Raw genomic sequence first — 14,142 nt, 5'->3', positions numbered from 1 at the left:
TTCGTGCATGCTGCATGCTCAGCACCTTGGACAGTGGCTGGCACATAGTAGGTACTCAGGAAATCTTTGTGGAATGGATGAATGAAAAGCCACTGCCTGTTTGAGAAGTCATTGTGTGCTACACAGGAAAACAGCAGCTACTAAGGAGACACCAGCATCCTCCAAATGGTATCGGAAATGCCACGCAACCTGTCAGATTGATTTAAAAGGGTTCCTTTTAAATTGCTGACTCTTGACTTAAACAAATAAGGGCAATCATTCAGTTATTTGTACAATTTCCCCTTATTTTTCACTCCATCTCTCAGGCAATTGCTTGGAGAATTGTTAAACATCATGTAAGAAGCAAGTCGTTGCTGAACTTCTCCTGGAACAGGACATATAGAGTTGCCCGTGGAAGAAGTACGGGACGTCGGAGCTGGTATCTGTAGTCGAGGGTGGCACCTACTCCAGTGGACTGGGGCTTCTATTTGAAACACTTCTGGCTTTTTCTATGCGCAGGGACTTGACGTGTGTCTCTTGATCACAGTGACCTCTTATGAAACTCTAGAGCATAACAGGTTATTTCTTGGCTTCTCCTAGCGGCTCCCACAGTAAGTTCTCCCTGTACAGCGTGGTCTCTATTTTAAACCAAGTGCATCACAAATGCCCCCGCCCCCACTTTGGTGAAGACCTACCCAGCCCTTTTCCTATGCTCCTGTAAGACGGAACCTTAATTATACCTGCATGGAGGTCTTGGGGATTCATCAGGCTACTCTGTGGGTTATCTTTAATAAAACATTGGTTTATTTATCACTGAAATTGGATCCTGTGCTTTACAAACAACCTGTACGTGTCAAGGGTTCCGAGACTTCAATTTCTCAGTGTAAGAAGAATGAGAAAGAATGGGTTCTGTACTTGCAATGCATGGAACCAGAAATCAAGAGTTTAAAATGTGGATGGAACCAAGAGACAAGAGAACGGAAGGAATGAATCTATGGAGGCTGTGGACAGAAGCCTATTTCTACCTATAAATAGAATGTGGATAGCTTTAGGGTAACAGCCAACCGGATGGGTGGCTTCCAGGGCCATAGCTGTCACCTATGATTCCTTTAGGGAATTTCAAAATGGTGCCACTTCCGCATAGATGAATTTTAAATTGACTCCTCTGAAGGGGGTGGATGAATGTCAAAAGGTCTCCTTTCTTCTAGGTTGAGGACTTTTTAACCAGGCCAGTTGGCTTAACCAGTGAACAGAGCACACACTAGATTTTTGTCCCTGCTCATTTGGCCAGGTGACTTTGTGCAGTGCACACACAGACCAACTGTGCTTGGAGACCCTCAGCGTACTCATATTTTTCTTTATTACAAAATTCAGCAACTCAGACAGCAGAGGGAAGTGTTTTAAAATTTAAATGAAGTTGAGGTAAATTTGCATATAACGTATAAGGAATGCCATCCCTGGTGAAAGAAGTTATATGGGATTGATAATATCTACCTGAATCAGGATCTAGAAGCTTGACTGGAGAATTACTTAACTGACAACCTGCTTTCTTCCTTAGGGAAAGAATTAAATTGTTTAACAGATCGAATGGGAGCTTGTATGACATTTCAGTAGAATTTGATTGTGATGTGTATATTCTAAGGCTGATTTGGAAATTGACACTTGAATATATGTAAGAGGAGCCAAGTTGGTTTGAAATAGTCTTTTTTTTTTCTTTTTGGTTTATTGGTAACTGCAAGTTGATTTATCCCTAAAATAGTTCAAAGCCTTTTCTGTTGTAGCTCTGGGAATAATGTTTTTCTTCATTTCAAAGATGTAATATTTCTGCTAACAGTACAGAAAGATAACAAAGATAAGAACCTGCAGGGCTCTTTGAAGACAAAATGGTATTCTGAATTGGATATTCATTAGTGCGAGGGGATAAATCTCTAAATCTGGGCTTTATGATTTGAGGTTTGTTTGTTTAATGGATTTCTTTGCTTAAACTTCAGGTGCATACATGATCATTTTGAAGAGCTGAGCGATGGACAAATGCTGTTTGATTTGTAAATCTTCTGAAAGGCATTCGAAAACTTGTTTCAGGTTTGGTTGAGCTTGGTTTTCACACTCTCCGTTGGAAGCAGGAGCAATTGTCCCCTTCCCTCTGAACCTTGAAAGATGGAGTCTTGTTTTTTTTTTTCACTTAGAAAGTTCTTCAGCCTCAGAGGAGGAGGGGCTGAGGTTTTCCAGAGGACTTGGGAGTGAAGGCTGGGCTGGGGAGATGGTCTAATTGCTACAGAAGGGTCCCTGGTCTAGGATTACTGATTTGAAGGATTATTATTATTATTATCATTTAAATATTTTTTTAAACCTTTATTTAATTTTATGTGATGCTGAGGATCAAACCCAGTGCCTCACATGTGTTAGGCAAGCGCTCTACCTCTGAGCCACAACTCCATCTCGATCAGATTATTCCATCCAACTCTTGGTCAGTGTTGTAAGAATGGTGGTTGTAAAGGGTTAGACGTGTCCAACCTAGGTCAGCGGCCATCGCCATTCGTGTTATCTGACATGGGCTTGGTGGACATTCCTGAGGACATTTGCACCAAGGCTTACAGGAGAACTAATGTGTGGTCGACCTTTTGGCCCAGAGAACTTTTCAGGTCTTGGGAGGAGGAGGCGGGAGGGCTCTGGGGCTGATGGACTGGTGGGAGACTCTTATTGCTGTCAAGAGCCCAGGGTTAGGAGATGCCCTTGATCACAGGACCTGGGGACTCCTGCCACCACTTAGGCTTTTGATATAATGGGCTGGAAACTTGGACTCTGACACGGGAAGTATTTGGATAGCCTTGTGTCCACCTTGCTTTTCATATGGCTTATTCTGTTTTTGCAGCTTTGACAACTTGTGAAGTAGTCATGTGTCACCTAGTATGATACATTCTGAGGAACAGATCATTAGGTGATTTCTGTGCTGGGGAAACATCATAGCATAATACTTCACACAGACTAAGATGGCTAAGGTGTCAGGAGGTGCCAGCACCCTGTCATACACGTGGTCTGTTGTTGAAAGAAACATAGTTATTTGGTGCACGACTGTATTTTGTTCCTCTTCATAACATAGGAAAACTGTAGCCACTGAGTATTTCAAAATTGGTTTGCCATGACTAATTTGTAAAGTTATATTTGGTTTTTAAAATTATAACCTCTCATTTGGAAACAGTTTAAGACTCGACAAAGTTCAAAAACAGCACAGGAATGTTCTCTGTAGCCACCTCTTTCTTCCCTCAATTATGTCTACGTAATTTGATTACATTGTCAAAACCCGGAAATTGGTGTTGGCTACTACTGCTCCAATTGATTTCTAAGCTTTATTTATTTATTAGTTCCTGAATTGATTTTACTGGAGATTTATCCAGAAGCAGCTACTGCAAACCTTGGATTTCCTGGCCCAAGAAGTTGCCACCAGTCTCCATGAATCTAGCCACCAGCTCCAACTTCAGACATTCCCATAACATCCTCTGGTTGTGAGGGAGCCCAGGTGATATGCCTCCTCAGGGAGGTTCTTCCTTAAGCATCGAGTGAGAGCAAATTACAACCAGAGCGCTTTGTCGGAGGATATTTTATTCTTTAGTCTTTTTTCTGAGCCAGTGCACTAGCAACCATGATGGGGACGAGAAAAACCATGACTCGCTCACCTAGTTGCCTTAAAAAATTAAGATTGGGGACTGTTAAATAGACCACACTATTTAAAAAGACATGCTAATAGCAGAACAGACCAGCTCTCTGCCTAGCCTTGCAGAAGAAATTGCCTTGGACATGAAAGTCAATGGCTGGGGGCTTATGGACAGAGAAGGGGCAACCTCAGTCTTGCACAAAAGGAAGGGAGGAGATTTGAGAGGGGCCAAGGACGGGCAAACCTAGTCTCCTGATGAACTAACACTACTATAAAGGGCAGGAGGAGAGCATGCACAAACAAGGGATCATGGGTGGAGGGCCATTCTGAGCATTGCCTCTTGATGCAGTAGCCTCTTTCATCAGCACAGAAATCTTGAAAGGTAAGCAGTAGTCTCCTTAGTTGATGAGAAAGCAGAGACTGGGAGATCCTGAGTTGGTCATGGAAGACTGTTCTAGAAGGGTGTGTGGTGGCTGTTTGGCTGACCTTCTCGACAACCCCCCTCCTTCTCACTCCTCTGTCCTTGAGCACTGGATGCTCTCTTTCCAACATCTCTCTGTGCCACCTTAAACCACGCCTCCCATCCCTCCACTTCTTTCTGTCTCCTCTCTCATCCCTCTGGGCACCTGTCCCAGCTGTGGCCGGTGGGCACCTAATCTCCCAGCCTCCTCTTTTGCTCCCTGCCTCATCTGTCCTTTCCACAAAAGTCAGAGAAACCTCAATCAAATGTACATCTGAGAAAACTACGGTGCTCACTGGAACCCTCAAGGGCTCCCTTACAGCGATGATAAATAAGGTCCCCAACTCTCATCACAGCCCACGGGCCCAGCCAGCTTCTCTGGCCACACGGTCCTCACGGTCCTCAGTCACTGTGTCTCAGCCATGCTGTTCTTCTTTTCCATCTTCAGGTTTCTTCTCCACGGTCCTCACTCATGAAGCTCCAGCTGCTTAAAAATATTTCCCTTCTACTTTACAATAGCAAAATCACGTACCTTTCAGTTCTCATGCTGAATGGCATTTCTTTACTTTTCCAGATCAAGGTGAGCTTCCCATGCTAACCTTGTGGCTTTCTTTGGAACACGTCACCATGTGTAGCTACATATCGGTGTGATATTCTATTTCACATCTGGGTCTCCCTACCAAAGCAGGAGCGCCACGTGGTCAGGGGTCATTTTCTGTTGCTTACCATTGAAGTGCCTGACCTACAAACAGGCTCTCGACAAGTATTTGCTGAGTGAATGGGCGGAGGAAGAAATAAATGAATGACACAGAGGACTCCTGCAATTCTGGCTTTGGGGATTTTAGCATCATTGTCTATTTGCTTTCTGAAGAGTAGCAGATTTGAAGTGATGGCTTCACCTAAAGGGTATGAGTTTGAGGGAAGAACTTGACCCAGGGGGCCACGTGCCCCACGTAGTGGAGGGATGTCCACCCCACTCTGCAACAGAACTTTGCCTCGGAGTTTGCAACAGTGAACTTGACCATGGAGATGCTGAGTGCACTGCCAACCACAACCAGCAATTGAGGAGTGAGCAGCCGTGTCAATCTTAAAAGCACAAGATATTCTTAGATGCTTATTTTTATAATCGGTTTTATTATGGAGTTGCTAAAATGGTCCCAAACCATATGTCTCTCCGTCGAGAAAAAGTCTGAGCACTCTGACTGCATGAAGCCAAACACTGGCAGAGACATTGAAAAACTCCTTGTGAGTCTCTGCAAGTAAAGTGCTAGTAATTTTTTTTTTTGTAAACCCAAAGAAAATTCTGGACTTGGAGCAGTCCAATGAGAAGTGCAATCAGACACACAGTTAAAAAAAAATGTTTTCTCTTCATTCAAGGTCACTTTAGAATCTCTGTGAAAGGTACATACAATAATAGAAAACCTGGTGGAACCCGGAGCTGTTGAAATTATTTTGGGTCAAAAAGAGGCAGCCGAGTTGAAATAGTTGCCCTTCTTGAGTGACACCATCAAATGGATTCAGAGATGCACTTGAACGATTGGTGGAGAGACACAGGGGCAGCCGGTCCTGCAGATATTGATGAAAGGGGAGAGTGTTGGTGACTTGGCCATTGGCCAACTTTAAAATAATACAGTCTACGGAGGTGGGATCATCTGCCTAATGCGGAATGGTCCAGTAGACCTTGAAGAAATTTTAATAAGATCTATTTCTCTCCTTTTCTAGTAGGTTCTGATATTTGCCATTTAAGTTCCAGAAATTTATTATGCCTTTGTTTCTGAAGTACTCTGACCCTGAGAGAGAGGACACCACTGAACCTGATAAATGACGTCCCCGCACCTCCATGGAGGCTGAATTTCCTGAAATTGAACAATCAATACCGCAATGTCTTACTAATAATAGTCTTGCAGGGCATTTTCATTTGTTTTTTTTTTTCCTGATGGCAAGTAATGTATTCATCCACCAGAACAATTAAACAACATCTTTAATGATGTTTTTTAAAGAGGGGGTGTAATTACAGGCACATGGTAAAAATCTGAGCAGCGTCAAGGGTGTTCAGTGAAAATTAAGTCTGTCTCCCGACTGGGGACCATAGGACTGGTGTCTTGTGGCTACTTCTAGAGCGGTGCCGTGCCTCTCTCTGTATGCGTGTCCATGAAAGCATTTTCTTTTTTATCAACACAGATAGTGACACTCTGTATTCTCTACCTTTTTAAAAAAATCAAGGTGAGAGTCACATAAAATGAAATATTTGAAAGTGCACCATTTAATATATTCACATGGTTATATATTCAACTCTAGTTCCAAAACACTGTATTTTCTTTACTATTATTAGTCTTTATCTTAACTCTTTTTGCTTGGATAAATGTTCCCTAAAGATCTATGGGTCAAAGGCTTGGTCCCTAGGATGGAGCTATTGGGAGGTGACGGAACCTTTAAAGATGGGTATGTTTGGGTGGCCCTTAGGTCATTGGGACTGTGCCCTTGTGGGGAATTACGGTATCCCAGTTTCTGCCGCAGTCCAGCTGCAGCAAAATAACCCGGGGGGGTGGGGGTTGACGAACAACTTGTGTACATTGATACAGCAGGAGTGGGAGCCCTTTATTGTAGGACAGGAGGGGTATTTATACATTCCACACAGCTTATCTAATTAACATAAACTAGATACAGCAGTCAACCAATCAGGAATCTCCACACTTAATGGCTCGCTGGCGTCACTTCACAAACCACTCTCTCTGGCAAAATGCCAGGTGCCATCCTGACTTGTTTACAGACTCTAACAATTCCACCTTTTGTTTAATTTAAATAACAACCATAGTGGTTTTTACACAAACACCATAAATAATCTGGTACAAGCAGAAGGGGAGGATACAAAATGCCACAATACCAAGCCAATTGAAGGCTCCATGCAAGAAGCCCTTGGAAAAATTATACCAGCAATGACACTGTTAGCAAAGATACCAAGTTACAATTTGTTGTAGATTACAGTTTGTTGTCTCAGTCCAGGTAAAGCAGTGTCTCAACAGATTAACTCACAGTCCAGGTAAATTCTGCAGGCAGCTAGCGTAAATCACAGTCCAGGTAAGTTCTGCAGGCAGCTAGCTTGATCCGAAGTCTCGTCTGGTTCTCAGCAACACTGGTAACTCTTCCACCTTCATCTTTACCAGCACTGGGATGAAGGCAGGAACTCTGGATGGCTAAAGAAAATCCTGTAGTATTCCAGCAGGCACTAAGAAAACAACCTTCTGAACAATTTAGTACATTATCTCAAGGTTTTTTACATTTGAAATAAGCCTTAATGGTGCTCATTACTCATTAGCTTCCAGGTGTGGGAGAACCTGTAGTTACTGGCCTTGGAAATGATCAAACTTCAGGGACGCTGGCCATCTTCCGTCTTCCGCCTGCTGCAACCCAGGCAGCCCCAGATGGCCCTGGGGAGAGTCCGGGGAGTGTCCCGGACTCAAACTGCCACTGGGCACAGGGAGCAAGAGCCTGCGAGACTGTGCCTCCGGGTCAGGTCTGGATTTGGGCTCGTGGCAGTGGCATTCCAATCCCTGGGGGGGGGGGGAACGGCCGGCTGCCACCGCTTGGAAAGTCCTTGCTGCTTGTGACCTGCTTGTGACTTGCTTGTGCACGCGGCAGCCACTTCGTCAATTCATGCACCCTCCCGTAATGAAAAGTATTTAGTAGTAGCCTTTTGCTGCAACTTTTTTCCTGATAATTCTTCCTCCTCTGAACTTTCTTCTTCTTTCTGACTAGAGTTCTTGGGCTCTTATCAACACATGCCCTAACTATTCTTGGTTCCACTGGGGTGCCTTCTTCCCTTAGTAATTTATTTCTCACCCCTTCCATATTTTTGTCATAAAGACAGTACAATACACTGAGACAAAACAAGACACAAACATACTGTATCAATCCTCTCCATTTTCTCAAAATGGCCATTTTTCCTCTCGCCCTATCTGCCTAGGAACGAGCAGATTTGCTCCCGTCCTATCTAGGGACGGACAGCTTTTATTTTCGTCACTTACCCCCCGAGTGTCCCAGGGCTCCCCGTACGGGCCACCATCTGCCGCAGTCCGGCTGCAGCAAAATAACCGGGGGGTGACGAGCAACTTGTGTAGATTGATACAGCAGGAGTGGAAGCCCTTTATTGTAGGACAGGAGGGGTATTTATACATTCCACACAGCTTATCTTAATTAACATAAACTAGATACAGCAGTCAACCAATAAGGAATCTCCACACTTAATGGCTCGCTGGCGTCACTTCACAAACCACTCCCTCTGGCAAAATGCCAGGCGCCATCCTGACTTGTTTACAGACTCTAACAAATTTCTGAGTCAACTATGCTTCCTGGCTCATGAGGTGAGTGGTTTGCTTTCCCACAAGCTCCCTTCAAAGATGTGCTGCCCTCACCAGAGGCCCAAAGCAATGAGGCAATTTGATCTTGAACTGGAATCTCCAGAACCCTGAGCCCAAATAAACCTATTTTCTTTGTAAAGGACTTGCTTCATATATTTCATTATAGTAACAGGAATCTGACTAATACAATGTACTGTGGAAATCGTTCCATACTAATACATGTAGATTTACCTCTTTCATCTTCATTCTATGGGTGATCCTTGTGCCAGGGCAGGAGATGAGATGCTCAGTTCAGCTCCTCCTTTAAGAAAGGTAAGGAGCAGGGAGCTGACTGCCTTCAGTTGGCAGCTCTTTAGGGTTCTACCTAGCTATGGAGTCATGGTCATGCTCTTCTGGGGTGGCTCCCAAAAGAGCACTGAGCATGAGCATGCTCAGTGGCTGAGCAAAGCAAAGGTGCCAGGGCCCAGCCACTCCTCTGGAGAGCAATCTTTGCTGCCTTCCAGAATGGCAGATATTTCATTAACTCTAAACTGAGCCCTAATGGCCCCTCTTTCCCAATCCTGCTCCCTTCCTTCTCCTTCAGAGGTGTCACTCCTTAATGCACATTCTGTATTCTCTCACTGCCTGTGCTTCACAGAGAATCCCAACCAACTCCCACACAGTAACTCATTTGTCCAGTCTGCTATTGATTATCCCTGGGATTACTTCTACTCTTTTGCTACTCAGATAGCGCTGGCGCTGAACTTTGCACACAAGTCTTTGCACACATGCACAAGAATATCTAGAGAATAGATTCCTAGAGGTTGAATTGTGGATCATTTCAAAATTTGCGTTTAAAGTTGCAAACCACCTCCTTCCTTCCAAGAGGTTGCACTAGTTTATAATCTACTCCTTGGGGAAGAGAGAACTGGTTACTCACTCTTGCTAACCCAGTATATTGTTATATGTAAAAAACGTTCTCAATTTCCTAGGTAAAAAATATTATATAAGTTTTAGCTTTATTTTAAATGAGGTTGAATCTATTTTCCACTTCTTAAAAGTGATGACTAGAGAACAAAAATAGCATTTTATTTTACAAGTGGGGTGTAAACAACTTGCGCTGGAATTTTAAAGGTATAGCCCTTTAAAGAAATCTGCTTGTAGAGGGTTACTTTGGGCTAAATTCCAGATATCTTTGGGTATAAATTATCTTTCCTGTGCTGTTAAGGAAACTGTGATAGAAAAGTTCAGAAAGTTCTACACTTTGATCTGAGGGAGGTTTTCTTAAGGTTTGGGAGAGAAGATATCTAACTGTATAAGGAGTTCCCTGAGTGCTAAATCTGTTTAAGCTTAGATATTCAGTATATTTTAATTTATGTATAATGAGTTAAAGTGATTTTTTTTGGTAAATCATCAAGGTTGGTGATTAAAATGTTTAGTTCCTACCATTAGTTACACTCTGTCAGCCTCAGCAATATAGAGGTTACATAAGAAAAAAGTATGTTTCCTTCTTTCCTGGATAAAAACTTAGGAATTGCTGATGGCAGGAGCAAGATAGAAATGGGGGTAGGGGTGGGAAGGAACATTGGAAAATTATGAGCTCTAGTAACAGACCAAGACTGGCAGAGTTGATGATCTGTATCTGTTCCATTTGTATAACATTCTGAAATTCATTATATTTCTCTGATTCTCCTAAGAACAGGATATTTGGCAATGTGTATTGGTTAGACCACAGGATAAGCTGGTGTAACAAAGATGCCCTGAAATTCAATATTTCAGAAACATGATTACAGCTTATTAATTTCCCATATTACAGACCAGATGGGCCCAGGGTTGGATAGGCAACTTGGTTTCATGAATTCATCTTGATATCTGGGTTTCTTATATCTTACTGCTTAGCTTCCCCTGGAGTTTTGCCTTTATTCATGTGATTGAAGCTAACTCATCTGCACAGCACGTCCGTCCGTGGTCCAGCTGGTAGAGAGGGAGAAGGAGAGGAAGATGAGGATCAGCCATTTTCCTTTTTAGGAAAGTGACGGAATGCTGAGATAGTATCACTTGCACTCACATTCCATTGGTGAAAATTTGGTCATATGGCCACACCTTGATGTATGGGAATCTGAGAAGTGAGATTCCAGTAGGGTGGCCACGTGCCTTGGTAAAACCTCATGGGAGAGTATAAATGGAAGAAGAGGGTTAGATGTCAGAGGATAATTAGCTGTCTCTGCCACATGGATTCAGAACCCGGCAAAATCACCATCCAGGAAAGGTAGTAATTCTGCACCTGTCAGGTACATCCATGCCAAGTATCTGAATGGATACCCGAGTGGGCAAAATAGTGGAGAAAGAGGTACCACTTTCTTCTTCTATCCTTCAAATAGGCCTCTTTTCTTTCTGTAAGAATCTGATATCAAGGATGCTCAGTAATGTAACTTGGAGGACATTCAGCCATTTAATGGATAATTAATGAAGCACCTGCTCTGTGCTAGACACTGCCTTGATGCTGGGTACAAAGGGGTCTCCTTGGAGCTTCCAGAGAGTGGAGGAAGTCGAGGTTAAACAAAGAACCCCATGGATACAGAATTACACATTATGATAAGAGCCGTCAGTTCTGTGGGAGAATATGAGATGTGAATAGGATTTATGTTAGAGATAGAGAGGTCTTGGAGGAAGTAGTATTTAAGATGAGACCCAAAATGCTGGAGGTGGTTGGTGGTTGGGGGAAGGAAAAGAGTGGTCCTGGTGGGCTATTTCAGTCTGTTTAGGTGGCTATAACAAAATGCCATAAAGAGGTGGCTTACAAAAAACCCAGAAATTCATTTCTCATAATTCTAGAAACTAGGAAACCCAAGATCAAGACAAAGGTAGATTCTTGTCCCATGAGGCAAAGGTTTATCCATGTCTTCCCAAGTGGTTGTCTTTTTACCGTATCTTAACATGGTGGGAGGGGCAAATGAGTCCTGTGGAGTCTCTTTTATAAGGGAAATAATTCCATTCATTGGCCTCCACCATCCTGACTCAGTCACCTTCCAGAGCCCCACCTCCTAATACCATCACCTTGGGTGTTGAAATTTCAAACATGAATTTTTGAGGGAGATACAGATGTTCTATGACAATACAGTCCCAGTGCGTAAGAACCAGCCCCAAGGTGCCATGGGACCACAGAATGAGGCAGACAGACCAAGGATTGCACAGAGTGAAATTTATTTCAGACTTCCTGGCAATGTGCTTCTTTCTGGGTGGCAGGTGAGAGGGACCAAAGTGACTTCACCCAAGTGGGAAGGTACCTGGTTTATCGGAAGCTAATACCCAAGACCTCATGCACGTTCCTGGCACCGATGCAGACAGAGTCCACTTTAAAGCTCCACCTTCCACTCGAATGTTTTAATTTGTTTATGCTAAGAAATTGTTATAGTTTGAAAATTGGGTATCCTCCCAAAGCCTCTGTATTAACAAAGGAGTTTTCAGAGATAAAATTACTGGGTTGTGAGAGCTGTAACTTGGTCAGCCCATCCTACCTGGAATGGACCACCTGTGGGGTCACTGTAGGCAGGTGGGGACTGCAGGAGAAGGGGGGTCACTGGGGGTGTTCCCTGGAAGGGTGCATTTTTCCCTACCCCTCTCTGAGTCTTGACCCTGTCATGAGCTGACAGCTTTCCTCTGCGGGACCCTTCTACCATCATGTGCTGTCTCATCTTGGGCCCAGAGCAATAGAGTTGGCCATTTGTGGATTAAGACCTTTGAAACCATGATCCCCCAATAAACCATCCCTCCTCTTAAGTTGTTCTTATCAGGTATTTTGTTCACAGTGAGGAAAAGCTAACTAATAACAGAAACTCTATTTCCTGCTATCAGTTGCAGAGTTTCTGGTTTTAATTCTTATGTTTTTGATTCACTTTGAGTTCACTTTTGTGCTGAGTGAAATATACGGATCTATTTTCATTCTTCTGCATATAGATATCCATTTTTCCCAATACCATTTGTTGAAAAGACTACCTTTTCTCCAATGGATGTTTTTGATACCTTTGTCAAATACCAGATGATTCTATCTAGGTGGATTTGCTTTGTGTCTTCTATTCCACTGGTCTCCATGTCTGATTTGGTGCCAATGTCATACTGTTTTTGTTACTATAACTCTGTAGTATAATTTGAAATCTGGTATTGTGATGCCTCCTGTATTATTCTTCTTGATCAGGTTGCTTTGTTTATTCTGGCTCTCTCATTCTTCTAAATAAATTTTAGAACTGTTTTTTTTTCCCTAGCTCTTGAAGAATTTAATTGGCAGTTTGATGGGGATTACACTGAATCTTTAAAATGTTTTTGGAAGTGTGGACAGCTATCCCACTTGGTATTTATCCAAAAGAACAAAAATCAGCAGACTGTAGTGATACAGCCACATCAAAGTTTATAGCAGAATAATTCACAATAGTCAAGTTATGGGATCAGCACAGATGCCTGTCAACAGGTGAATGACAAAGAAAATGTGGCATATATATGCAATGGAGTTTTCGTCAAGAACGAGACGAAACTGTGGCATTTGCTGGTAACTGGATGGAACCGGAGAACATCGTGCTAAATGAAATAAACCAGACTCAGAAAGTCAAGGGTTGAATGCTTTCTCTCATATGCAGAAGTTAGACCAACATAAGGGGAAAAAAGGAGTGAGAAATCTCATGAAAACAGAAGAGAGATGAGTGGAGTAAAAGAAGTGAATTGAGCGGGTAGGAGGAGGGACAGGAAACGGGAGACAGAGGGGAATTAAATTGGCCAAACTATCCTATATGCACGTATGAATAGACCACAGTGAATTTCACCTTTGTGAACAGGTATCTATAAAGTGCTAATTAAAAAAACTATAAATAAATAGAGATGGTGGGAGGAGGGGAGGGAGAGAGGAAGTACTTGGGACTGAACTGGAGCTATATTCCCTGCTTTGTGTAGTTAAAATGAATCTCAATATTATGATAACTGTCATGCGTCAATACAAAATTCTTTAAACCCCCAATACACCAGGATTACTCAGGGGCAGGCAGGGAAGTTATGACTCAAGGTGGCAATGATCATGTCAGGCTGAATCCCTGCAAAGACTGCGAGAAGAAGAGAAATGCATCAGTTAGTTATTGCTGCCTTTCAAACTTCCCTAAAATGGGGTCCATGACTCGGAGGGTTGGCCATTGGCTGCGGCCCCTCGGCTGTCCTCCATGGGGTCTCTCACCCTTCATGGGCTGGCCTGGGCAGGCTCGCCCACAGGGTGGAAGGGTTCTCAGAGAAGGTGGGTGCACGCAGGGCCTCTTGAGACAGCTCAGGACTGACTGGCACTCCATCATTTCTGCCACGTCCTATGGGCTGAAGCAAGTCACACAGCCAACTGAGACTCAGCGGGTATGGAGATGGACTCCAGCTCCTGAGGAAGGAGCAGGAGACAAGGCGGGGTGGAGGTAAATACCTGAAGCAGTTTTGCAACTGAGTAAGAAATCTGTGTGATCAAACATCACAGGAGACTTTCAATGAGAAACTAGCAGTAACAGGGCACGCCACCAAGGTCCTTTATGCTGTACTGTGGTGGAAATTTTTGAAGAGTTTAATGTCTGAGGCAGGAGGATTGGAAGTTTGAAGCCAGGCTGAGCAACTTAGTAAGGTCCTGTCTCAAAATAATAATAATAAAAATAATAATAATAATGATGATGATGATGATGATGATGATGATAATGGAC

At 43.2% G+C, this 14,142-nt stretch overlaps 1 protein-coding gene across 2 annotated transcripts in view; it reads left to right on the top strand.

The window, feature by feature from the left end:
- Otoa (otoancorin) overlaps positions 1–14,142 on the top strand; it is a 134,251-nt gene that overhangs the window by 83,557 nt on the left and 36,552 nt on the right. The window contains exon 29 of one of the 2 annotated variants that reach the window (XM_078024221.1): positions 306–798. The exons of the other annotated variant lie outside the window; for it this stretch is intronic. Within the exon in view, the coding sequence (XP_077880347.1) occupies positions 306–328 (23 nt within the window). The 3' untranslated portion in view covers positions 329–798. Of the gene's footprint in view, positions 1–305; positions 799–14,142 lie in introns of those variants that run through there. 2 annotated transcript variants of the gene reach the window in all.

This window comes from Ictidomys tridecemlineatus, chromosome 10, assembly GCF_052094955.1.
Source record: "Ictidomys tridecemlineatus isolate mIctTri1 chromosome 10, mIctTri1.hap1, whole genome shotgun sequence".
NCBI classification, from domain to species: Eukaryota; Metazoa; Chordata; class Mammalia; order Rodentia; family Sciuridae; genus Ictidomys; species Ictidomys tridecemlineatus.
The sequence above is the reverse complement of the archived record's forward strand: the minus strand, read 5'-3'. Positions and strand labels throughout refer to the sequence as shown.